At 39.6% G+C, this 27,376-nt stretch overlaps 1 protein-coding gene across 1 annotated transcript; it reads right to left on the minus strand.

The window, feature by feature from the left end:
* Window positions 1-1,313: 1,313 nt before the first annotated feature.
* On the minus strand, window positions 1,314-26,638 carry LOC122560089 (CCN family member 3-like). Its single transcript, XM_043710315.2, has 5 exons — window positions 26,287-26,638; window positions 25,524-25,740; window positions 15,594-15,842; window positions 8,764-8,978; window positions 1,314-2,441 (listed from the first exon to the last, which is right to left on the minus strand). Exons 1-5 carry the CDS (start codon window positions 26,344-26,346, stop codon window positions 2,190-2,192), a joined length of 993 nt encoding a protein of 330 aa, XP_043566250.2. The 5' UTR covers window positions 26,347-26,638; the 3' UTR covers window positions 1,314-2,189.
* Between the last annotated feature and the right edge of the window lie 738 nt (window positions 26,639-27,376).

Below are 27,376 nucleotides of genomic sequence, written 5' to 3' on the forward strand. Positions count from 1 at the left end.
ATTGAACTGACCATTGTGGAAGACAGGGTGAAGGCAGAAAATTTTGATGAGATTGAATGCAAAGAAGTGTGAGGTGATGCACTTTCTTAGCAGAACACTGAAAGACAATACAAAATAAGGTTATAATTCTAAAGGTAATTGACGTTGGCAAGATAGGTGGAGGAGGCAGTTATCTATGCGTTATTAATAGGGGCATAGAGTGTAAAAGGAAGAGTGTGATGTTGAACTTTTGCAATAACCCAACTGGAGAACCATGTATAGTTGTGGGTACCACATTATAGGAAAGATGTGAATAGCATTGGAGACACTACGGAAGTGATTTACAAGAATGGTTTGATGAATGAGAAACTTCAGTTATGAGGATAGATTGAAAAGGTTGCGACTGTTCTCCTTGGAAAGAAGGTGGAGAGGAGATTTGATAGGGCTTTTCAAAGTAATGTGTAGTTGGATAGAGTGGATAGGGAGAAGCTGTGCCTGCCCGTAAAGGAAAAAGAATAATACTGTATAGATTTAAAGTGATCTGCAAACGAGTAAGGTTAATTTGAGAAAAAACGTTTTTACTCAGAGAGGAGTTAGGGTATGGAATGCACTGCCTGGAAATATGGAGGCAGGTTCAATTGAGACGCTCAAGAGGGTAATGGATAATTATTTGGGTAGAAATTAAGTGCAGGGATATGAATAAAAATGCAAAAGATTGGCACTCAGTAACAGAACCAGTCCAGTCTTGATAGGCTGAATGGCTTTCCTCTGTGCTGTAAGGTTTCTATGATTCTATCATTCAATTAGAATCAAAACATTTTGAGAACCTTTACAGGAGATGGAGAATGAGTGGAAACAGACCGAGCTGCTGTGTGTGTCCTCAGACAATCATATTGAAGGATATTTACTGAGACTTGCTTAGAAGAAACTGTTCAGCCCCAGTAATTAAGAATTATCCCGTTGTTAAAATAAAAAAATTGCATTTGAATGGAAAACCATAACTTTCTCTAGTTTAGTGCGTATTTGTCACATAACTATCTCACAGTTTTGCTCTTCCATGTATTTCAATGCCATGTCTTTTGACCAGCCACTATGACGGCAAGCCAATTTTGACAGCAACTTCTTGATATCTCTGTTTAACAATTAATATGTGGATGTCAAAAGTCAGTATGCAGTCTTGTAAAGTCCAGGAATTGGAGAAGATCATTAGACATTTACCAATCATTGAGAAAAATTAAAGAAATAAATACTCATTTGGAAGTGATGGAAGTTAAGAAAATTTAGAACTGGTTACTCAGAATGATTCTATGCAAAATGATGAAATTAAGTAGATAAATGATTACACATCACTTTATTCACAGACATAATCATTCCATACCATTTGTTAGGTACATTGTTACAATGGCTAGTTACTTCATTAATTACTATAGAAAAATATTTGATGATAACATGTCCTGTTATATACAGAAATTTACAATAAAAATATACATCTCCCGAGCACAAATGCTTAGAGTATATATCCTCTTACACCTCTGGTATACAGTCATGCAAGTGGTATTCATTTTTAATTAAAACTGTAACAAACTATTGTATTGCTGTTGATTAAGTTGAGATAAATAGTCTAATCTTCAATTATGCTGCAGCAGATGTGTCTTACTCTTATTATCATGCTTCGTAGTGCTTACACCTGCATTCTGCTAAATGAAAGGTATGAGCAGTGTTCCTGCAATCTCCTACATTGTGCAATCAGTGCAGCCCAGTGTCATCCTGTCGAGGACGCTTATAGCCCAACAAGTGAATATTAGGGTGAGGACTTAACCATCCTCAACAGGTCTTATTAAGGTTGTCAGTTGAACATCCAACATTTTCATGAAGGTTCTCCATGCATTACTGCAATGTTAAGCAGTTCAGCCTCAAAATATAGTGGCAAAAAAATTAAATATTTCTGCAAAGCAATTAGTGGCTGATGTGTGGTAAGTGAAAATGTTCACTTTATCCATTTTTATTTTACTGTGAGATTATGTTAACTAGTGCTGGAAACTCAATATTAAAGGAATGCACAGAATATTCTTAAACAGAAGTAATTCACTAGCCAAAGGTCTCTTCTAAATGTTTTAACTCTTCAATATAGCAACACTTTATTTTACACAGGAAAATCTTGTATGGAAATAATCTGCTCTCATTGTTGCAGTATTCTAGTGAGTTACACTTTAGTTGTAAGCATGGGAGCAGTTATAATGACAAACACAGGAAATAATGAACATCATTTGCTGTTTTACAATCCTCCCATGATTGCATCTGAACTCCAGCAGCTCTGTTCTAGTTTTATGTGGAGTGCAGCAACGTCTGTCAGAGCATAAGCCACAGTATCTGGGTCTGTAAGCCTTAACACTTATACAATTGTTGTATTCAAATTGAATTGGATGAGGTGCCCTTGTTGTTGGCCTGCAAATCTTCCTTCTCTGAAATAAAGATATGTTGTATTATATAAACTGAATACAACAATAAGCAATGATGCAGCTAGAAAATATATCTGAATTGTGATTTGTTGCTAAATTATACTGTGCAAAATAAGTAATTTTTGCAATGGCAATAGAATAAAATTATCACTATAATTGACCTTACTCCTTCATGTTCATACATGACAGCACATTCTACAAGGCGAAGCATCGGAAAAGACAATCCAAAGCTTTACAAAAACAGTCCGACTGCTTTACAGATCTTGATTTTATGGTCAGCAACAAATGAAAAGCATTACAGAGTGATTCATTACATTTACTGATTTTCTGGAGGTTTGCAATGGAACTTCCACTTTCAATGTTATCAATCTAACTGCAGAGTATCTCTTGTAATGGCTTTGTTTCCCTTTCTTATGGTACAGTCTCAATTGTCCCCAAGGATCTATACTGGGCTGTACTTTTGTATCTTACCTCTCGGCAACAGTAACTAAAGGCAGAGCATTAGTTTTCACATATACAATAACCATACCCAATCCTACTTCACCACTACCTCTCTCAACATCTGCATTATTGTTAAATTATCACACTGCTTACCACACATTCAGTGCTGGCTGAGCAGTAATTGCCTCCAATTAAATATAATCAAGCTCTGTTCCCTACCTAACATCTGCATTCCACTCCATGACAATAGTCGGAGGATTTATAAGACCATAAGGCATAGGAGTAGAAATTAGGCTATTTGGCCCATCGAGTCTCCTCTGCCATTCAATCATGGATGATAGCTTTTCTCAACCCCATTTTCCCATTTACTACCCGTAACCTTTGATTTCCCCCTGGCAATCAAGAACTTACCTATCTTTTTTTAAATACACTCAATGACCTGGCTTCCACAGCCTTCTGTGGCAATGAATTCCACAGATTCACCACTCTCTGGCTAAACCAGTATCTCCTTATCTTTGTTCTAAAGGTTTTTCCCTTTACTCTTCGGCTGTGCCCTCAAGTTCGCATCTCTCCTGTCAATGGAAACATCTTCCCAACTTCCACTCTGTCCAGGCCGGTCTGTATTCTGTAAGTTTCAATCAGATCCCCCCCCCCCATCCTTCTAAACTCCATCGAGTATAGTCCCAGAGTCCTTAAACGTTCCTCATATGTTAAGCCTTTCATTCCTGGGATCATTCTCGTGAACCTTTCTGGACCCGCTCCAGGACCAATACATCCCTCCTGAGATATGGGACCCAAAATTGCTCACAATACTCTAAATGTGGTCTGACCAGAGCCTTAAAAAGCCTCAGAAGTATATCCCTGCTTTTGTGTTCTGGTCGTCTTAAGATGAATGACAACAATAGTCTTCCTAACTACTGACTCAACCTGCAAGTTTACCTTATGAGAAACCTTGACTAAGACTCCCAAGTCCCTTTGCACTTCAGATTTCTGAATTTTCTCCCCATTTAGAAAATAGTCCATGCCTCTATTCTTCCTGCCAAAGTGCATAAGCTCATATTTTCCCACATTGTATTTCATCTGCCACTTCTTTGCCCGTTGTCCTAACCTGTCTAAATCTTTCTGCAGCCTCTCTGCCTCCTCAATAGAGTCGTGGAGTCATAGAGGTGTGCAGCATAGAAACAGACCCTTAAGTCCAACTCATCCATGCCAACTAGATATCCTAAAATAATCTCATCCCATTTGCCAGTACTTGGCCCATATCCTTCTAAAACTTTCCTATTCTTACACCCATCCAGATGTCTTTTTAAATGTTGTCATTGTCCCAGTCTCTACCACTTACTCTGGCAGCTCATTTCACCCTTTGCATGAAAAGGTTGCCCCTTAGGTCCCTTTTAAATCTTTCCCCTCTCATCCTAAACCAGTGCCTCTGGTTCTGGGCACCCTCACCCAAGGAATAGACCTTGTCTGTTTATCCTATCCATGTCCCTCATGGTTTTACAAACTTCTATAAGTTCTCCCCTCAGCCTCTGATGCTCCAGGGGAAAGCAGCCCCAGCTTATTCAGCCTCTCCTTATTGTTCAAACTCTTCAACCCTGGCAACATCTTTATAAATCTTTTCTGAACCCTTTCAAGTTTCACAATATCCTTCCTATAGGAGGGAGACCAGAATTACATACAATAATCCAAAAGTGGCCTAACCAATATCCTCCCAATAAAGGAAAGCATACCAATGCCTTCTTCACTATCCGATCTACCTGCGACTCCATTTTCATGGAAGTATGAACCTGCACTCCAAGGTCTCTTTGTTTAGCAACACTCCACAAGTCCTCACCATTAAGTGTATAAGTCCTAACCTGATTTGCCTTTCCAAAATGCAGCACCTCACATTTATCGAAATTAAACTCCATCTGTGACTCCTCAGCCTATTGTCCCATTTGATCAAGATCCCGTTGCACTCTGAGGTAACCTACTTCACTGTCCACTACACCTCCAATTTTGTCTATTATACCTCCAATGTATAAAATGAAAAGTTGTGGTCCCAACACTGACCCTTGTGGAACATAACTAGTCACTGGCTTCCATCCTGAGAAGGACCCTTTTGTCCCCATTCTCTGCCTTCTGCCAGACAGCCAATCTTCAATCCACGCTAGTACCTTGCCTCTAACACCATGAGCAGTCTCAGCAGTCTCCTGTGTGGCACCTTATCAAAGGCCTTCTGGAAGTCCAGATAGATAACATCCATTGGCTATCATTGGTCTAACCTGCTCATTACCTCCTCAAAGAATTCTTACAGATTTGTCAGGCATGACCTCGCCTTGATGAAACAATGCTGACTTTGCTCTAATTTACGATGTATTTCTAAGTAGTCAGAGATTCCATCCTTCACAATGGATTCCAGGATCTTACCAATGACTGAGATCAGGCTAATCGGCCTATAATTTCCTGTCTTTTGCCTTGCTCCCTTCTTAAACGGGGGTTACATTAGCAATTTTCCAGTCCTCCAGGATCCTCCCTGAATCTAGTGATACCTGAAAGATCACTACTAAATCCTTCACTATCTCTTCAGCTATCTCCTTCAGAACTCTGGGGTGTAGCCTATCTATTCTAGGTGATTTATCCACTTTCAGACCTTTTTAGTTTTTCTAGCACCTTCTGCTTGGTGATGGCCACCATACTCATCTCTGCCCCCTCACTCGCTTGAACTTTTAGGATATTACTCATGCCTTCCACCATGAAGACAGACGCGAAGTACTTATTCAGCTCCTCAGCCATTTCTTTGTTCCCCATTACTCCTTCTCCAGCATCATTTTCCAGTGGCCCAATGTCTACTTTTGCCTCTTTTCTGCCCTTTATATATCTATTGAAACTCTTGCATTCTTTCCTCATATTACTGGCTGGCTTACCCTCATTTTTAATATTCTCCCTCCTTATTTCTTTCTTCGTTGTCCTCTGTTGGGCTTTGTAGGCTTCCCAGTCCTCTGGCATCTGTTTCTAACCTTATTTTCCTACTTAACCTTCAGGTTCACACACTATTTCTAAGGCCATCTATTTCTATCATGGTAACACTGCCTGACTTAGTGTCAGCATCAGCTTATCTGCTGCTGAAATTCTCATTCATCCCTTTGTTACCAATAGTAACAAATCAAATAAATGTCTGTAGGATCTCCTACATTCTACCCTCTGGAAACTTTATACCTTCTAAAACCTTGTTCCCATCACCCCTAAACTCGCTGAGCTCCATTGGTTCCCAAATTAATAATGGTTCAATTTTTAAATTTTCATTCATGTTTTTAAATCCATCCATGGTCCTGCACCTCACTAATTCTTTTTCTAGTCCCATAACTGTCTGAGAAATCCACACTCAGCTAATGCCAACCTCTTCACTATCCCAGATTTTGGTGGTTGTGTCTTTAGCCACTTAGATCCTGGGCTCTGGAATGCCCTTCCTTACCCTGCCTGATTCATTCTTTATCTTTCTTCCTTTAGGATGCTCCTTAAATCTTGCTTCTTTGACCAAGCTTTTGGGTATCTTGTCACCATACAGGGATCAGTGTCTAATTTTGCTTTTTATTGCTTTTTGAAATGTGTTGGGCTGTTCCATTACTTCATAGATGTCATATTAAAAAAAATGTCTGTCACTGCAGGAACCTGCAAGTATTAGAGATCCAAAACAACACATAGCCTCTACAGAGGATCTGCTACTCCTGCAATGAGACCAAGCAACAAAATAGGTCCTTAATTAATCAGACTGAAGAATCTTTACTGAGTCATAACTGGGGAGTGCACATCAGAATAATCAATTCAATATCAAATCAGGTGTAGAATGGGAAATAATAAAAAGGAGTAGAACATCAAATTGAGATAGACATAAAAGAGACAAAAGAAAACTTTTTTGAAGTTAATGATTAAAAAATTAAAAACTAAACTTTGCACTTGTAAAAATTTATCCTCAATTCATGAGAGATTATTTGTCATCAATTAAAATCTATCGTATCCCTAAAAATTCTCTTGAACTTCAATTGATTTCTTTGGCATTTTAAGCATATCCATGATATAAATATCCCAATTCTGTGGCCTCCCAGGTATTTCCATGTCAAGTTTCACAGCCAGATGCTGTAACAGCATTGCTTCTGGTAGAGTAAAGCAACTCAGACAACAAGTTCCTGATTCCTAAATTTAAGTGTCCAGTTTCCAAGCTCTGATAACCTCACCATTATTTTTGATGTAAAATTCAGGCCATTGGCTTTAAGGTCTGCAATTGGAAACAGGGCTATCAGAGATGACTCAATGCTTTTCATGCTCACACAACTGAAGTGATATGCTGCATATCTGCAATACCAGTGTGTTGCCAGATATGTAGACCATATATTCCAAAGACTGGGAGAATGTATCAATGAATATCTCTTCAACTGTATTCAAAAAGTAAGATACTGACCGTACCAATCTGCACTTGTGAAATTTGTAACACAGTATCCAAAATATATATGATTTTTCAATTTGACAATATTTGTTGGATGATCCTGAGTGTGCCAGAACTTCTTATGAAAACTAATTTAGGATCATCAGTTGGACTTGTATTGTCGTGCTCTTCTGCGTACTGGAAGCTACATATATTAATCACAGGGCTTTGGAAAGAACGTGTAAACATATTGTAACTGTTCTCTCTCAGTAAAGGAAGCCATTTGATCATTCATTTTGCAGAACAATGTCCTTACCAGAGTGAAGCCACCTGGTTTAAAATTTAAACAGAGCCTAACAGTTAACAGTTAATCGTCATTAATTGGTATACTTTTCATAGCAAACCACTTGGAACCAATTAGCACTCTTCTCTCACATAGTATCAACTTTGATTATTCTTTTGAATTGGTATTCTTGCGAAGTGAAAAATGTATCACTTTGCAGAAGCACTCAAGTTTTAAATTACCAAATGACTATAAAGTATATTTCTCATTATTTTTAAAAGTGGACTTAGTTAGACTTAAATGGTCACCACAGATCATATTACTTTCAAGTTGGTTACAGCCTTAGAAACTTGAAACCATCATTACACATCCTTGGTGTAATTTCTCACCTATTAATTGCATGGATCCTGTAGACATAGTGAGACAAAGCAAGCTTAGACTCACAACACTCATATCTGCAAAAATGCCAACAGCTTCATCTCACTTTGAAAGTGAACAATGGATTTGACCAAAGATAAAGAATTTGATTTGTTCGACAAACTGACTCATTCATGGACCATATCATGTGACCAAAACTTTTCTTTGAAAAGCTTTATAGCTGTTTTTTTCTGGACACTTGGCTTAGTCTGCTTTTAATATCGGATCTGAAACAGCAAACAGCTCTCTGGACTGGTAGCTAAGCCAGCCTCTGGGCTAGGTTCTCCTGGAAAATCTTTGTATTCACTTAAAAGAGGATGGTCTACAAACCATAGACAAACCCTGTTACTTCAATCTGTTGCATCATCTCTAACTTTTAAAGGAATTTTGCAACATTCTGCCTTCCGCCATCTGGGCATGCCTCAACTTTACACCTGAACGAAGGAACCCTCAATAGACTCAGATTCACAATAATTAATAGCTTTTGCTTTTAGTTTATTTCTAGTTACAAAGCTCTTTATCTTTGCTATTTTCTTTCAAGTGTGAGTGCATGTGTGTGTTGTATGCAAGTGTTTGTGTATAATAATCCTCCTGATTTATACTTAAGACAATTTGCTACAATTTTTAAAATTGTAACCTATTTAAAATTAATGTTCTTCTTGCAGAGAGAAGAGGACAATAAATAAGTCCCATCTGGTTCTCATCCCTGTCCATAATATTATAACAATGAGCTTTATGAATAACATTGTTACTAACTGGTTTTAAAAAAAACTATTATTCACCATGTGAGCTTCATTTGCATAGTCATGTTGGCATGGTCTCACAATACAAAGCTGGCTTTGTGTCTCCAAAATACAACGGTCATTCTTGTTGGAAATTCGGGTAGACACTCCTATCCCACAGCTCCTGGAACAAGCACTCCACTCACTGCTTTGCTCTGGGCAGTTGTAAGGTACATTGGAAACATATCTTCCATACAATACCTCCGATCTGTATGCTGAAGATAAAATAAGCAATAGTCTTATTTATTTCAAAGTTAGTCATAAAAATGAACTGACAACTCATATGTTTACATAGGCTGTCAAAAATAAGAATATTGCATATTTAGGTCTAATTCTTTATAAAGCAATTATGTTACCATTGTAGGAAATAAATCAACAAATGCAGTTGGGAAATCTTAACATTAGGAATTCTTAAAATAATTCATTCATGGTTGGTGGTCATCATTTATTATCAGGTAATGTCACATGGCATCGGGGTGAGTTGGCAAGATGGATACAGAACTAGCTTAGTCATAGGAGACAGAGGGTAGTGGTAGAAGGATGCTTTTCGGAATGGAGGATTGTGACTAGTAGTGTTCCACAGGGATCAGTGCTGTTTGTGATCTGGTTAAATGATATGGAGAAAAACGTGCATGGTCTAATTAGTAACGTTGTGGATAATACAAAGCTTGGTGGAGTTGCGGATAGTGAGGAGGATTGCCAGAGAATATAGCAGAATATAGATCAGTTGGGGGCATGGGCAGAAAAACAGCAGATGGTGTTTAATCGGACAAATGTAACATGATGCATTTTGGAAGGTCAAGTATAGGTGGAAATTATACAGTGAATGGCAGAATTCTTAGGAGTATTGATATGCAGAGGGATCTGGGTATGCAGGTCCACAGATCACTGAAGGTGGCAGCACAGGTAGATAAGGTAGTAACAAAGGTCTGTGGCATGCTTACCTTCATTGGAATGTTAAGTATAATGATAGCCATGTTATGCTCCTGCTTTACAGAACTTTAGTTAGGACACATTTGGAATATTGCTTACAGTTCTGTTCACCACACTACCAGAAAGATGTGGATGCATTGGTGAGGATACAGAAAAGGTTTACCAGGATGTTCCTAGTATGGGGGATTTTAGCTAAGAAGAAAGGTTAGATAGACTGGGTTTGTTTTCACTGGAACACGAGGTTGAGGGGGAATCTGATACAAGTTTAAATGATTGTGATTGACAATGAGTAGAATGGGAAGTATGAGGCTTTTTTCAAAGGTGGAGGGATCAATTACTAGGTAACACAGATTCAAGGTGTGGGAGGAGTTTAAAAGCGATTAAGAGGCAAGTTTTTCACACAAAGGGTGGTGAGTGCGTGGAACGTGCTGCCAGAGGAGGTGGTGGGGGCAGATACAATAGCAGCATTCAAAATACACCTTGACAAATACACAAATAGGATGGGAATAGAGGGATATGGATCCTGCTTTAGAATGGAAGGGCAAAATGTGACAGTACAAGCTTGGAGGCCAAAGGACCTGTTCCTGCACTGTATTGTTCTTTGTTCTTCTTTGTATGCATCCCTAATTGCACTTGGGAAGGCAACAGCACACTGCTTTTTTTGAACTACTGCATTGTAATGAATGTTAGGGAGACAGTTCTGGGACTTTAGCACAACAACGAAAAAGAAACAGTAAAATAAAACAAAGAACTGTGGATGCTGGAAACTAGAAACAAAAACAGATTTTGCTGGAAAAATTTGGTAGGTCTAGCAGCACTTAGAGAGAAAGCAGAGTTGACGTTTTGATTCCAGTGACCCTGATATTTCCAAGTCAGCCTGCTGTATAACTCCGCGGGTGTGGGGAGGTGTGTGGAGGTGGGGTAAAATTCTTAGGCGGTAGAGTTCTCGAGCACTTACAGAGCATGAAAGATTGAAAGGTGCTGTCGAAGGTGCATTTGATGAGTTGCTGTTATCAAGATGGGACACAGTGAATGTTTAATGGTTAAACATTCACTGTGAGATGGATGGGGTGTTGATCAAGCAACTTACTCACTCCCGTAAAAAGTTTTGTAAGTCACCAAACCACATCACCTGTATTAATGACAGAAGTCATAGAAAATAAGCAAAATGTTAAGACAGTTCATCTCAGGTCAATTTCACTTCAGGAAAAGTCGATTAAGATGATGAATGTAGGAATACCCAGAAGCTGCTGCCAAAGAGATGACCATGCCAGGACTAGACTTGCCAAACCAGGCCGAGACAGTCCCTCTGGGACTGGAAGGCTCCTCTTCACTGGGCTCATACCGGGAGAAGATGCCTTCATCCGAAGAAGTTAAAAAAGGTAAGATATTAAATGTAAACATTAAGAAAATGCAGAGAAAGAAAAAGAAAGTAAAAAATGATTGGGGTAGATGAGCACCAGGCACCTGAGCTGAGCAGCCTGCAAATCGTGCTGCTAAACCACTGCCATCATGTTCACAAGGAAAATTAGGAATAGGTAGCAAATGCTTGCCTTGCCATTGATGGCCAAACCTCAAGAAGGGATAAAATCTTTCTTGTCTGTCCACTACTTTAGCCAGGAATTTTCAGGGATGGACTATCCTTCAAAAATCCATTGTGTCCAATTAGCTGAAACATTTTAAGATGTTCAGGTTACCCTGTGGTTAATTATAGATTCTAGCAATTTCCCGACAACAAATGTTATATTAAATAATCTATAATTCAATTGTTTCCCTCTAACACCAGTCTCAGCTGATGGAGTGTCATGCTTTATGTTTGGCCATCCTAACCTACCCATTTATTCATCCCTCTTCACATACATTGACTGCTTTTCCCTCCCTTCACTCTGACTAATGTTCCTCCAATCACAGCAGCTCAAGACTCCAGCTGCATCCTTATAAGTGCCATTTACCTTCTGCATATGTCCTTACAGCAGTTATGACGAGCATTCCTGAATTCATAACTTGAAGGCTATCAATTCATGTTATAATTTCTTACTGTAGCTATTTGCTTAAAGTTTACAAATCAGTTTTTCTGCCTTCCTATTCACTCTCAGAATAAAAGATAAAAAGCCCTAAATAGCTGAATAGCAAGTTAAAAAAAATGTTCTTCAACTCTTTGCAAAAGCACATGTGTGATGAATAAAATTTGAGAAAGGATCATCTGCATCTGGGCACATACTAAGTAAGATGCAAAGATACACCCCCTGGAATTGGGCAAGTGAGTTGCTGAAAATATTGATGGAGGCAAGTCAACAAAAAAATCTGCCTTTCCTAATACTATCACTTGCTTTTCTCACACAATCCTGAATGTAAACTGTGTGGCACTTCAATACCGAACATTCTCAACAACTTTGGGAACTATTAAACCCACAGAAACCCTTGTTGTTCTCCCTGTCTCAATTAGCCCTTCATTCTATCAACAAGAAGCTGCAGATTGGCAGAGGAAGTGCCTCTTAAAGAAGCACTGTCTCAAATCTCTCATACATCTACTCAGAGATTGACATTTCAATTGGGATTGAGGAGTACCCAGTGGATGCACAGGATGATTTACATATAATGGTAATTAAATGTTAGAATGGCTACAGCACAAAAGAAGGTCGTCATGCCTGTCCTATCTTCCTGAAAGAATAATTCACTTGAGCCACTGCCCTACCTTCTCTACATAGCACTACACATTCTTTCTTTTCAGGTTATAATAAAATTCCTTTTTGAATACCTTCAATGAACCTGTTTGAACCATATTCTCAGCCAGTGCATTCCTAATCCTAACTACTTGCTGTGTGAAAAATCTTTTCCTGATGGTGCCATTCCTTCTTTGCCAATTACCAATTATCTGTACCCTCTGTTCTCAATCCTTCCACCAATGTTTATCTCAATAAATGCTGTTGACACCCATTTACAAATATATTTTTAAAATTCCCTCACAGTCTTCTTCTCCATACTGAACAGCCTCTCCAGTCAATCTATGTAACCAAAGTTCCTCATCCTCATTTTCATGAATCTTTCTGCAACTTCCCGAATGCCTTCACTTTTGTCCTGGACATAATACTCCAACTGCAGCCAAACCAATATTTTTTTTACAGGTTTAACAAAAATTCCTGCTTTTGTGTTCAAAGTTCAATTGATAAAGTCCAGATGTTGTGTGCTTTACTAATCACTCTCTCCACCTTTAATGATTTATGTTCAAGATACACCAGGTACCTCTGCTCTTGCAACGCTTTTAGAATTATACTTTTATTTTATATTGCCTCTGTTTTCTTAAAATGAACCATTTCATACTTCTCTACATTAAATTTCATTTGCCACTTCTCTGTCCTTTCCACTAGGCTACATCCTTTGAAATTAAATATTATCCACTTCGCAGTTCACAATACTTCCAAATTGCATGCTTTCTGCAAACTTTGAAGCTGTGTCCTATTCACCAAATTCCAGAGCATTAATACATATAGCAAAAAGAGCAACGGCCCTAAAACCTAACTCCACTATAATCCTTCATCTAGCTCCATAAACAACCATTAATCAGCCACTTCTGGTTATCTATCATACAGCAAATTTCATATCTATGTTGCTGCTGTTCCTTTTATTCAAGACCTCTAAATTTGCTCACAAGTCTGTAATGTGCATTTTATCAAATGCTTTTTCAGGAGACACTTGAAAGAGCAGCTCAGGGCCTCATTTTGCAGAGGCCAAGGCAGGTCCCCGGTGAAGACGATCAAGTTGCCAAATCCAGAGGATCATCCTACTGAAGAGTACTCCTTGACCTGAATTAGGAGTTGTCAACATTATAGGAGGGCCTGCCAACAGTCACGGGAGCATTTCCAAGACAGTTCAACAGTTCCATTCCAGCATGGAGAGCAATCTGCTGTCGGACCTAGCATATATGGTTACCTCTGGGGATGCTACTGATAGGGTTTGTAAACAGAAGTCTGTGTCACCAACTTCAAAAGCTTTGATTAATTATCAAGACTTCTGTTTTACAAGCTATTTGGTATCCATTGGTTTCAACACATGGTTTTGATTTCCCAAAGTACTGCTAATTTCTCAGTTCCACTTATCTGATCATAGCCTGTCCATCCCTAGCAATGGCTTCTTTTCCTGCCCTTGAATCATTGCCTCAAATCCTCAAGGAATTTGTCCTCTATGCTCTCATCTTCCATATTAACATGCTGCTTCAAGGTGAAATCATCTGCCTACTTATTTATTTCTGTAACTTGTTCCTGCCTTACATTCCCATTCCCCAACCCCAATTCTTCCTCTAAAACATTGTGTTTCTCAATGCATTAGTTCCCTCTTTGCTTGTTTGGAGACTGAATACTCCAATTTGTTTCTTTAAATCACTATACCTCAGCATCTGCTCTTCCAATTTCTCCTTTAAAAACATTAACTAAGTGTTAGTGCACACTTCCGAATACTTCCTCCTTGACTTTAATCCTGATTTTTATCTAAATGTGAAACTGCCCACATTGTTTATTTCTTTTTGGCCTAAGAAGTGAAGGTTGTTTTTATAGTGTTTGTACTATATGGAGGGGTCATCAATTAAATATTGAATAACCAAAGAAACAGCTAACATTTTCATTGTAAGTATACATGGGCATTTGCCTTTCCAGCCACATTGTTAAATTACATAGATTATTACAGATAATTCAGTCAACCAACACAGTAAGGATAAATGCCTGTCATCCAAGAGTATACATTTTGCTGAGACCATCACCTTTTTTTTCTCTTATTTTTGATTTGGAACTGTCAGCTGAAGTTAAGAATTAGAACTTTGAATTTTGAACAGCAGCTTTTTGTGAAAAAAAAAAGAAAGAACAAGCAAACTGATGTGTGTATATGGGAACTGGCCTGGAAAGATAATTTCAGGTTAATTATTGTTCTAAGAGCAAGGCAATCATTGCAATACCAGGATGTGTTATATTCAAAGACTGGCAGCATGTTGGATGTTGCATTGATTAATCAGAGAGGGCTGATAAATCAATGCAAAAGTTACAAAAGGAAAGATAAACCAATCATTGAATTGGTTTTGACTGGGTGTTTTGGGGAAAAGGCTGAGTGGAAGCTGCTGGATTGGGAAGCTGTGTTTGAGTTTTACTATCTCTCTAGTTTTATATTCAGTTAAAGAATTATTCAATTTTCTGTAAAAAGAATCTCACTTTATAAGAAATAAGTCAATTTTCCTTGAAGCATTCGGGTGGCTGTTTACATTAAATAGTGACATTGGAATTCAAGCAAAATACAATCTGATGTGCCTGAATTAAAGGCTTCATACCCATCGTTGAAATGGTTGTCAAACTGGCCAGTTACAGCTCTTAATTGTTTTCTTTTAAATTTATCCCTTAACTGTGTCTGTTTGATTGTAACCCCCACTCACACACATAGATAAAGTAGATTAAATCATAGACATTAAGTAGATTACTTTGTTGTTTAGCTTTGCCATGCTAAAGTCACATTACGAATAATAAATTGGTAATTTCTGTATAAGTTATATGTATCTGCAATCTGTTCTTCTTAAAGTCGGTGTAGGAATAATGGTGCAATTTTGAGGGCCAATGAATACCTTAATTTCATTACGTTGTGAATCCAATGATAGTGAGGTCAATTTAATTTGATGAACCGTCCCTGTGTCATAACAATCTAATTATTTAATGTTATAGAGATGTTTATGTGACATACCGAACTAGCTAAATTTAGCTTGCTGCACTGATGAGTACTAAGCAGCATCAAGTACATCAAGAATACCTATACTGATCATTTGATCTGCCAACCAAATCAATCTGTATAACTAGCTTCCACAGTTCCTAATAATTGGTGCAAAATCCAAAGATATTTGTTGCCAAAGAATCCCAAATAATTACCTGCCAAAGCATCGCCAAAGATACCATTGTCTTGTTTCTCACATATCCAACGAGGACAGCATTCCCCTGGGATTTCAACACGTTTTGGGTAAAGGCAGTCTGGACCCTGCAGACGAACGTCTTCACTACAGCGTGGGATGCAACCAATTCCTCCATCCGAGCACCAACAGTGATATTTACAGCTGGGCTGGAATACATCACCATCCTTATAGATCACCCCATTGAATTCACATGTTCCAGCTTCAAGTGCTAGACACAATTTAAAAATGCTCGTAATTCAAATCACATTTATACATAACCATAATATAGTTTAATATATTAAAAAATACAATACCATATAGTCTATGTCATTTCATTAATTTAAATTATAATAACTGCAAGGAATTTGTGGTTACTAATGATGTTCACAACACTTAAACTTGTCAACAAAACTTGAAGAGATTTTTAGATTGGGAAGTCAAAACAGTGCTCCCAACTGAAAACCACCAAGTTGTGTGACGAAAACAAACACTGAGTAGCTTATCATCCAGATTGCCAAATACTCAATAGACCATAGTTCAATGCAAGAGGCTAAAACAGTAAGTGAATGCCAGAATTTTTGATCAATTGTCAAACCATACACTGAAAGTGAAATAATTGGATTGCAAGTGAAAGAAAACGATTCTGGAAAAAGTTGAAAGAAAACATTTTATGGAATTTGGATTTGAATGCCTTGGAGGTTGTTTGTCATGTCATTAACTTTTAATTTACACTCAATGAGCAAAAACATGTCTTGTATTCAGAATCTGGTGAGGATCTCATGGGTACCTAATGCAGAGCATTCCAGCAGACCTCCCGGTGAAGTACAATTAACATGCATCCTCTGGAGGAACAGACCAACTCAGACAGTAACTTCTTTTAATGTGTTTGCTGGAAATTTAATCTTTGAAAATGCTGGGCATTGATACAGTCAAAAGTTTTTTTTACTGCAGAAATCAGGGCTCTCCTATGTCTTGCCATTTGTTTACAAAATTTGGATTGAAATTTGCAACACAAGAGGCTGTTAGTATTCCCAAGGTATTTCAGAGTAAATAAACACCTGCACATGTGCAATGAAATGCAAAAATCTGGAAATTGGTGTCTGGTTTTCCCTGCTCCTCCAGAAGATTCATATAATGTTACCTTTCCAACAAATAGCATTAAAATAATACAAGGGACATCTGCAGTATTTACTAAGCAGTCATTAGTTAAGTATGGGTACAGAAGAAGGCATGGCTTCTTTATCAAAGTGCACATTTTTTAGCAATCTGCTAAGTAATTATGAACAAAACCTTTATAGTGTTGAAATTTTATTTTGAGAAGTGTGGAATCTTATTCCTTTAAATCCTAATTAATTTTGGAGATTTTAGAGGAATAGACAAGCTTAACAGTTCAGTTTACTTCTTTTATCTGTCTTTTTATCTCTCTCGCAATCCTACCTTTCTCACTCTTAAGTATGCTTTCTTTGGATTATTTTACATTAATTAAATATTCTAACCTATATGTCCTGGTTTAAACTCAAAGTCCAACATCATCAATTTACAAGTAGGTGATTTTGAATAAATTAAAATTGGTCACTGTATGTCAGGAGGAGAAAGTGAGGTCTGCAGATGCTGAAGATCAGAGCTGAAAATGTGTTGCTGGAAAAGCGCAGCAGGTCAGGCAGCATCCAGGGAACAGGAGAATTGACGTTTCGGGCATAAGCCCTTCTTCAGGAATGACAGGAGAATCGACGTTTCGGGCATAAGCCCTTCTTCCTGAAGAAGGGCTTATGCCCGAAACGTCGATTCTCCTGTTCCCTGGATGCTGCCTGACCTGCTGCGCTTTTCCAGCAACACATTTTCAGCACTGTATATCAGAGTGAGGATCTTTTAATTTGTTTGGCTGAGAAGATGCTATGGATGCCTTGTTTACAGGCCCACATCTCCTGTAGAGGGCACTATGTGCTTTGTCGTTATGACTGTAAATTGCTGCTCAAAAGTACACAAAGATTCTCTGGACAGCTGTAAGCTTTCTAAAAGAAGCAAATCATTTGTCTTCCATTGACCACAAGCAATTCCAACACCAAAATCCTTATTTATCACTTGAATGCCTGTAGATTTGGGTGGAGAAGTACACACAGATAATTCAACATTGTGCATAATCATAATGCTTTTGTACCACACAGATATAGTTTGCATTTTGATAGCACTTTTCAGTATTCCTGGGAATTTCAACCTACTTAACAAGCATGGGTGATGGTCCCTTAGATTACCATTGTCATTCTCTCATCCCCCTTTCTTTCTTAGATTACCATTGTCATTCTCTCATCCTCCCTTCTTCCTCAAAGATGCTCCTTTAAACTTACCTTTTGACAAATACTTTGGATATCTACCTTAAAATACATAGTTTGGTGTAAAATTTGATTGATAAACAAACAAGTGCCATGGGATGTTTCACTAACTTAAAGACACAAGGTAAATCCAAGAAATTGAGGGTTTGGTTAAGAAAAAGAAGGAAGCAAATGTCAGGTATACACAGGATAGATCGAGTGAATCCTTACAAGAGTATAAAGGCAGTAGGAGTATACTTAAGAGGGAAATCAGGAGGGCAAAAAGGGTTCATGAGATAGTTTTGGCAAATAGGGTTAAGGAGAATCCAAAGGATGTTTACAGATACGTTAAGGACAAAAGGGTAACTAGGGAGAGCAAAGGGCCCCTCAAAGATCAGCAAGGCGGCCTTTGGGTGGAGCCGCAGGAGATGGAGAGATATTAATTGGGTATTTTGCAGCAAAGTTTACTGTAGAAAAGGACATGGAAGATACAGAATGTAGGGAAATAGATGGTGACATCTTGAAAAATGTCCATATTACAGAGGAAGAAGTGCTGGATGTCTTGAAACACAAAAAAGTGGATAAATTCCCAGGACTAGATCAGGTGTACCCTGGAACTCTATTGGAAGCTAGGGAAGTGATTGCTGGGCCCCTTGCTGAGATATTAGTATCATTGATAGTCACAGGTGAGGTGCCAGAAGACTGGAGGTTGGCCAACGTGGTGCCACTGTTTTAAGAAGGGCAGTAAGGACCAGCCAGGGAACTTTAAACCAGTGAGTCTGATGTCTGTGGTGTTGGAGGGAATCCTTAGAGACAGATTGTTGGAGGGAATCCTGAGAGACAGGATGTACATGTATTTGGAAAGGCAAGGATTGATTAGGGATAGTCAACATGGCTTTGTGTGGGAAATGATGTCTCATAAACTTATTGAGTTTTTTGAAGAAGTAACAAAGAGAATTCACGACAGCAGAGCGGTGGACATAATCTTAATGGACTTCAGTAAGGCATTCAACTAGGTTCCCCATGGGAGAATGGTTAGCAAGGTTAGATCTCATGGAGAACCAGCCATTTGGATACAGAACTGGCTCAAAGGTTGAAGACAGAGGGTGGTGATGGAGGGTTGATTTTCAGACTAGAGACTTGTGACCAGTGAAATACCACAAGGATTGGTGCTGGGTCCACTACTTTTTGTCATTTATATAAATTATTTGGATAAAAGGTACAGTTAGTAAATTTGCAGATGACACCAAAATTGGAGGTGTAGTGGACAGCAAAGAAGATTACCTCTGATTGCAATGGGATCTTGGTCAGATGGGCCAATGGGCTAAGAAGTGGCAGGTGGAGTTTAATTTAAATAAATGCAAGGTGCTGCATTTTGGGAAAATAAATCCTAGCAGGACTTGTACACATAATGGTAAGGTCTTAGGGAGTGTTGCTGAACAAAGAGACCTTGAAGTGCAGGTTCAGAGCTCCTTGAAAGTAGATTCGCAGGTAGATAAGATAGTGAAGAAGGCGTTTGGTATGCTTTCCTTTATTGGTCATATTGAGTACAGGAGTTGGGAGGTCATGTTGCGGCTGTACAGGACATTGGTTAGGTGACTTTTTGAATATTGCGTGCAATTCTGGCCTCCTTCCTATCAGAAAGATGTGAAACTTGAAAGGGTTCAGAAAAATTTACAAGGATGTTTCCAGGGTTGGAGGATTTGAGGTATAGGGAGAGGCTGAATTGGTTGTGGCTGTTTTCCCTGGACCGTCGGAGGCTGAGGGGTGACCTTATAGAGATTTATAAAATCATGAGGGGCATAGACAGGATAAATAGACAACGTCTTTTTCCTGGGGTTGGGGAGTCCAAACTAGAGGGCATAGGTTTAGGGTGAGAGGGGAAAGATATAAAAGGGACCTAAGGGGCAACTTTTTCACACAGAAGGTAGTGTGTGCATGGAATGAGCTGCCAGAGGATGTGGTGGAGGCTGGTAAAATTGCAACATTTAAAAAGCATCTGGGTGGGTATATGAATAGGAAGGGTTTGGAGGGATATGGACAGGGTGCTGGCAGGTGGAACTAGATTGGATTGGGGTAGCTGTCGGCGTGGGCGAGTTGGAACAACGGGTCTGTTTCCATGTTGTATGTTTCTATGACTCTATGACTCTAAGTTACTTTTATAAAGTGTTGTCATGTGTTGATGTATTTGATTAAAAATTGTAGCAAATAAATTAATAGTGTTCTGTTGATATTTTGAACTATGTTGCTGTGTATTAGAGAACACAAAAGCATTGTGTTGGATTACTGTGAAGAAGCCAGCTAAAAGAAGTTTACTGACAATGAAACAACAAACAATTCCTCTTAAATTTATGAATAAAAGTTGTAGTATTCCAATATTCATGGTGATAATGGAAATTCCAGATGAAATACCAATACGAACAAAAAAAAATAAACCTTGACATGTGGTCTGCTGCTTCAAAAATAAACACCAAGATTCTTTGAGAATACAGATCACAATAATTTAATTAAGTATGCTTCTAAATGAAATAAAAGACTGATAAAAATTAATCACTAGAGAGAGTCTGGAGGCTGATGTTGGACATTGCAAAATCTAGCATTGGATTAAATTGCATGTGAACTCATAAATGTTTATGTTCAGCTGAGTCAGACAGGAGATACAGTGAAGATTGTGGTGGATTAAGTCACAAAACAGAACATATGACGATAATCCAAAATTAAACAAATACATAAAGAGTTGAAATCTAGTTTATGGGTGGCACGGTGGCTCAGTGGTTAACACTGCTGCCTCACAGCACCAGGGTCCCAGGTTCAATTCCATTCTCGGACAACTCTCCGTGTGGAGTTTGCATGTTCTCCCCGGGTCTGCGTGGCTTTCCTCCGGGTGCTCTGGTTTCCTCCCACAATGCAAAGATGTGCAGGTTAGGGGAATTGCCATGCTAAATTGCCCATAGTGTTAGGTGCATTAGTCAGAGGGAAATGGGACTAGGTGGGTTACTCTTCGGAGGGTCGGTGTGGACTAGTCGGGCTGAAGGGCCTGTTTCCACACCGTAAGGAATATGATCTAATCTAAAAAAAAAGTTCATTCAGGTTCATTTTCATGCTGTGAAAGGGGACTGGTCACAGTTTGAAATCGGCCCATATTTGTTTCTGTTGCAGCAGCTGCCACCTCACTTTCACCGTATTTGTTTTTGCTGGTGGCTGCCGCAAGCACAACAGAATAGCCTTGCAGAATTCCAAACATGCACACAATGCCAACTAGCCTCCAGCGCCTAAAAGCAATTTGTCTCTTTTAAAGGAAAGCTGCATTAAATAAAAGATGCTGCTGCTGGTTGGCACAATTGCAACTGGAGGGAAAGGAAATCAAACACTGGTGAAGAGACAGAGTTCATATAAGCATCACCAAAGGCCTTAGTCCTGGAGGAGTTATGTTACATTTTCACAGGGAGCCAAAAGACCCTCAATGCTGCCCTATGAAGAAATATGAGTAAGTGATTAGAGAGGTCAATGCAAAATATCTGGCATTGAGAATGTGGCAGCAGTGCCAGAGCAAGCTCAATGAGCTAATGTGAATTGTCAAGATAAATTAATATGTTTTCTCATAGCGTCTCCTACGTGCCATTGTATCAATCTCTCATTCTGCTCAATGTATCATAGCATCCAGTCGCCCATCAACAGTCTCTCCAACTCAGGATCGAAACTTGACAATAGTTACTATAACTTATAAACCTTTTAATGGTATCAGCCTCATCTAAATCTCACTGCTTCCAAATACCTACAGCTTTCTAACAATTACCTCAATCACTGATATTCTTCCCTCACTCTTTCAGGACAAGATGGCATCAAATGCAAGGGAGCAGACAAGGAACAAATGGTGGCCAAGCATGTCTTCATCCCTTGAGTTTCACACATGTGGAGCAGTAGTTGTGCTGATCCAATCATAACAACTGATTGGACCTAAGTCAGGCTTTTTGCAACATTGTGTCACATTTAACCTCAGAGATGAGATTGTAATCACATATCCATATCATCACAAAAGCTATAATTTTGTATCTAACATTGCCCAACTACTCTCTGTCCCACCTCACCTATTCATGAAACCTCCACAATAGACTATTCTAATGCACTAGTGCGGGCAGATCTATATATTACCCTCTGTCAGTGGTATCTGAGTATACACTGACTTTGAAGGTTGTGGGTCCAAGAACCACTGGAGGACTTGAGCAGAAACATCAAGGCTGTTACAGGAACAAGGGAGTGCTGTAAGGGTAGAAGTGCTGTGCCATTTCCTGATAAGACAGCAAAACTAAGACCCATTCTGGCCTCTTAGTTGGACATGAAATATCCACAGCATTATTTTGAAAAGATATCTCAAGAGTCTTGTCCATATTTATCCTGAAATCAAATATCCCAAAATCAGATTATCTGGTCCTTAACACATTAGGATGGTACCGTGGCTCAGTGGTTAGCACTGCTGCCTCACAGTGCCTGGGACCTGGGTTCAATTCCTGCCCTGGGCGACTGTCTGTGTGGAGTTTACACATTTTCCCCTTGTCTGTGTGGGTTTCCTCCCACAATCCAAAGATGTGCAGGTCAGGTGAATTGGCCATGCTAAATTGCCTATAGTGTTAGGTGCTTTAGTTGGGCAAATATAGGGTAGGGGAATGGGTCTGGGTGGATTACTCTTTGAAGGGTCAGTGTGGAGTGCCAAATGGCCTGTTTCCATTCTGTAGGGAATCTAATTACTCATTGGCTGCCAGAGTTCCTACATAACAACAGTGACTACACTCAAAAGTGTTTCATGGACTTTGAGACACCCACTAGTCTTGAACCTCTCTCTCTCTATATATATATATTTTATGCAAGGCTTTCTTTCTTTATCTTCTATAAACTTAAGGTCATCCAACAATTTGCTGCCCTTTTTCTAACCAGTGTGAAAAGCCCAAAAGCATTCAGAATGGTGCTATGTTGTTGTTTTATGCGTCACCTCCACTCCTATCTCACTCACATTCTTCTATAATGGCATGACTTTTCAGCAGCAGCTGGTATGACCAAGGACCTCTCACTCCCCTCATTCCAACCCTCTGTTATGATTTTATGCTTTTGGATGTACAGGAGTTGCTGCCTGGCTAATCACAGCAGCCCCAGGAGGAGGACTAACAACTGCACTAAACATATGAGTTGATCTTTGCTTATATTACATCCACCAGCTCAGATAGAAGAATTACATGAGAGGCTAGTAAAGAGCTTGTGTCAGAAGTTACAAGTTGGCTGAAGCCAGGTGGCTAATGGAGACTCCACTGCCATCTCCTTGGAGGGCAAGGGAGCAGATGAACTCTGTTGCATAGTACTCAGATAAAGCCCATGATGGAGTGGCATACAGAGGAAAATGGATGAGCACACAAAGTAATCCTGATTTGGAGATGCCGATGTTGGACTGGGGTGTACAAAATTAAAAATCACAAACACCAGGTTATAGTCCAACAGGTTTAATTGGAAGCATACTAGCTTTTGGAGCGCCACTCCTTCACCAGGTGATTGTGGAGGACACAATTGTAAGACACAGAATTTATAGTAAAAATTTACAATGTGACAGAACTGAAATTATACATTGAAAAGTACCTTGATTGTCTGTTGAGTCTGTCATCTGTTCGAATACCATGATAGTTTCACTTCTTTCATGTGTAAATCACAAAACCTTTTTTATAAGTTGCATTGTCAGGTTAGCTGTAACAATTGGAGTTAGCTAGACAATATGTTGAAGGTCTTAGCCCCCTGTGTTCTCTGTCTATGCACCCAGACAGACATACACACAAACGGACACAAAGACTCACATGCACACATATATTTTGTGGGGTGAATTTGTACTTGCAGAGTTACATTGTACTTTGCTCAAAAACTGCATGAATTCATGTAAAACTCTGTTATCTCACTTTTTAGATTAGAATCAATCTAAACATCATGGCATAGACAGAGAACACAGGGGGCTAACACCTTCAACATCTTGTCTAGCTAACACCAATTGTTACAGCCAACCTGAGAATGCAACTTTTAAAAAAAGCTTTTGTGATTTATACATGAAAGAAGTGAAACTATTGTGGTATTCAAACAGATGACAGACTCAACAGACAATCAAGGTATTTTTCCATGTATAATTTCAGTTACATCACACTGTAAATGTTTGCTATAAATTCTGTGCCTTACAATTGTGTCCTCCACAACCACCTGATGAAGGAGCGGCGCTCCAAAAGCTAGTGCTTCCAAAAAAAACCTGTTGGACTATAACCTGGCGTTGTGTGATTTTTAACTTTGTACACACAAAGTAAGATGCTCAAGAAGTGCCCAATTTCACTATAGGACAACGCATCACATGCAGCTTGAAGCCCATCCTTTCCAGTATGAATGTGATGGCCAATCCTCTGACCACTTGTGGAGCCAGCTGTGATACAGCATCTGGAGACCATTGTATCCATTGCTGCACAGGCAGAAGCCATTCAGAGTCACAGTGTTGCACGAAAGGTCACAAAACCCAAGTGTGTTGCCTAGAGGCTTATCGACAAGGCCTGGATCTGATAGGCTCAATAGCAGTGAATGCTGAGATGTTCACTGGCTGTAACAGAGTCCTAACCTCTAGGGAGCCAAGTTCTGCTCAATTTAGGAAGTTGTAGCTTAGAAGATATATGACCATCACCTGTCAGTGTACAAATGTGGGCTGACCGGCCTATATATGCATTGATGTATTTAGGGCAACATGGTAGCTTTGCCTGCCAAGTCCCCTGCACACCTACCCAGATCCCACTCCTCACTAAATGTAACTAGAGTCATAGCTCCACTCCATTTCCAACAGGGAAATCCCTTTCCTTTGAGAAATGCCCCAGTTTGGGCTCTTAACCTACAGAATTGGCTCATACCTCTTTGGTATGGGATGTTCCCCACTGTAAAGCACTCTGTCAATGTTTCTGGGAGCTGCCCTGCCATAGTTCTCTGCTGTTTTCCAGAGCCATCAACTCCAACCCCACCTCCACACAGCCCTGACCCATTATTTCAATGCCTATTCTACCTAAATAGGCACTCTATACCTCACCAGTAAAACATAAAGTGAACTGAACCTCTTCACTGACTGCCTTTCCCATTCCAACCCATCCATCAGCTGCCTGCCCCTCCACCCATAATATTAGATTACCGAATCAGTCAGAGAGAGTTGGCCAGTTTCTGATCTTCCATTGCCAGGAATGTCCTCTTGGAGCTGTTTTGATTCAAAGAGACTGACCTCCTCCACGAAGATAATCACTTGTAGCCCAAATCAATTTAATGGATGATTTAAAAAGGCTAAACTGTGTTTGATAGTGGATCTTAAACAGCTAATACCACCATGAAAACATCTGACCCAAATAAAAATGTCACAGGCTTTTGAAATGTTTTAGCATGAAAAACTTAACATGGTATTCTTGCTTTAACACCTAGCTGTTATAAGAAACAGTGGACAAGGTAATGCAATGACCACAGAATTCTGGATGGCTGAAAGCCTTCTTATAAAATCTTGTGGTTCTTTCCAATGTATGCACAATTAAGGATGGCCATTCATTGATAAATAAACTTACAGGTACATATCCCTCTGGTCCCAGAGAGGCTGATGGTCTGATCACAGAACAGATGCTGATGAGGATCACACACGTCCACCCCTGTGCAATATTCTCCCAACTGCTTGGCACAAACCCGGCAGCAACCACAAACATCCACAACAAGAGGGACTCCTGGGGCACAGAGGGGTAGAGTCGGGGGACAATGGCAGGGGTAGGGGCACAGCTGGGCAGCAACCTGCAAGAGAAGTAGGCAACCATCAAAATGTTATCGGTGAGGAGGCAGGTGGCTTGGCCACTGAAAGGAACAGAGCTGTGGGGGAAAACAACTGGAGCCAATGTTGCACTTTGTGAGGTGAGTAAACTACCATTATGGTGCTTAATCTCAAAGTGAGAGTTGGGAGAACGGGGGGTGGGGGGGGGAGGGGGGAGACAACTTATTCCCTCCACAATCCCGGAAATTGTGTTGCTCGTGAATAATTATGAATGATGATGTAAATCACAAGCAAAAAGAAAATAAACATTTTAAATTAAAACCAATTCAGTAAACCAGAGAGAAATATCTGCTGCATGAGAAGTCACTTACAATATTATTGTAAAAATGCATTACAGTGGAATTGCCCCCAGCACAGAAAAAATTCAAACTTTTGCCATCTACTCGAGGTTAACCTTTTGCATTTCCTTCACTGTTGAAATGGGACAATAGTCTAACTCACATCGTCTAATAATGTACCTGCTTATGTGTGTACAAACATGCAAAATAGGAGCACAAAATTTCTCTCACCTTAGATGCAATGCACAGGACATAAAATATGACTGTGCTATCGACCCAAAGATTCCTCATGGTGTTTCTGTCTGTTCGGCGCAGAAATGTGGAGATTGCTGCAAAGCTGCTGGTTTTAAACTTTACAGACTCTGGCGAGTTGGGGCGCCGCGGTATTTATAGGCAGCAGTGACGTTCTTCGCAGACTGGACGGCAAACAGAGACAACTCGGGAACACCACCAACTTTGTCCTAATTCCGGATGCCTTCTGACATTTTGACATCCGCCAACATAAGGTCCAGTTAGTTATTGAATAACAGTTAAAGAGCCAAACAGAAAGTGGCGTTGTTATCCTACACCGCCAGGTCTCCTGGCTGTTGAAAAACACAGCGTTTTGACTGGCTATCACTTACAAATTGTACTTGACTGCAAACCGATTGATAAACCTTCCCCAGAATGAATTACATTTGCTGAATAGGACCACAGCAACGATGATTGCCTACGTTTGTTTGACCATTAACAGAAGAACAATTCTGCAAGCATCCCCGTCTATACAGGATATGCATCTTAATACAACATGTAGGAGAAAATTACAGCAAATGCTGGAATCTGTATTGGAAACAACCAATGCTGAAGATCACAACAGCATCCGTGGAGAGAGTGCAAGCTAATGCTTCGAGTTTTGATGACCCTTCATCAGAGCAGCATTGGTTGTTGTCATCTAAATACAATAGTTCAGTCACAAATCCAATTTCACCAAAACTAAATGAGATATCTAAGATTCAGGTGTCCCAGATCTACACCCTGCAGTATTCACACTCGCAGTATGCTGGTAGACACCCTATATCACACCCCACTGCCATCTGGACAAGGACTAGACAGCGAAGAGTGGCATCAACCACAGTGACCCTCCCATGGGGCGTATTCAACCTTGACGTGTGACTTGAAAGAGCCAGCCAGCGTGCATAGATCAGCGTCCAGAGGAGATGCCATCAGTCTTGGTACAGATCGGACAAAAGCTCAAAGAAGAAGCAGCAGGCCAGCAAACCTAAAGCAATTAAAGGTCAAAGGGAGACTGTGATTGTGCTACTGAAATTATGGTATTCAAGGT

The sequence above is a fragment of the Chiloscyllium plagiosum genome, unplaced genomic scaffold (assembly GCF_037043375.1).
Source record: "Chiloscyllium plagiosum isolate Xiang-an unplaced genomic scaffold, Cpla_swu_hap1 HiC_scaffold_15, whole genome shotgun sequence".
NCBI lineage: Eukaryota > Metazoa > Chordata > Chondrichthyes > Orectolobiformes > Hemiscylliidae > Chiloscyllium > Chiloscyllium plagiosum.

What these genes read in the sequence shown, in the direction of transcription:
- LOC122560089 (XM_043710315.2), bottom strand. Translation starts at nt 26,346, where the DNA reads ATGAGGAATCTTTGGGTCGATAGCACAGTCATATTTTATGTCCTGTGC. An exon ending in TCCTGTGCATTGCATCTAAG is followed by an intron (nt 25,741 to 26,286) that starts GTGAGAGAAATT and finishes CTTCTCTTGCAG; the next exon opens with GTTGCTGCCCAGCTGTGCCC. An exon ending in CTTTGGCGATGCTTTGGCAG is followed by an intron (nt 8,979 to 15,593) that starts GTAATTATTTGG and finishes TTTTATCTTCAG; the next exon opens with CATACAGATCGGAGGTATTG.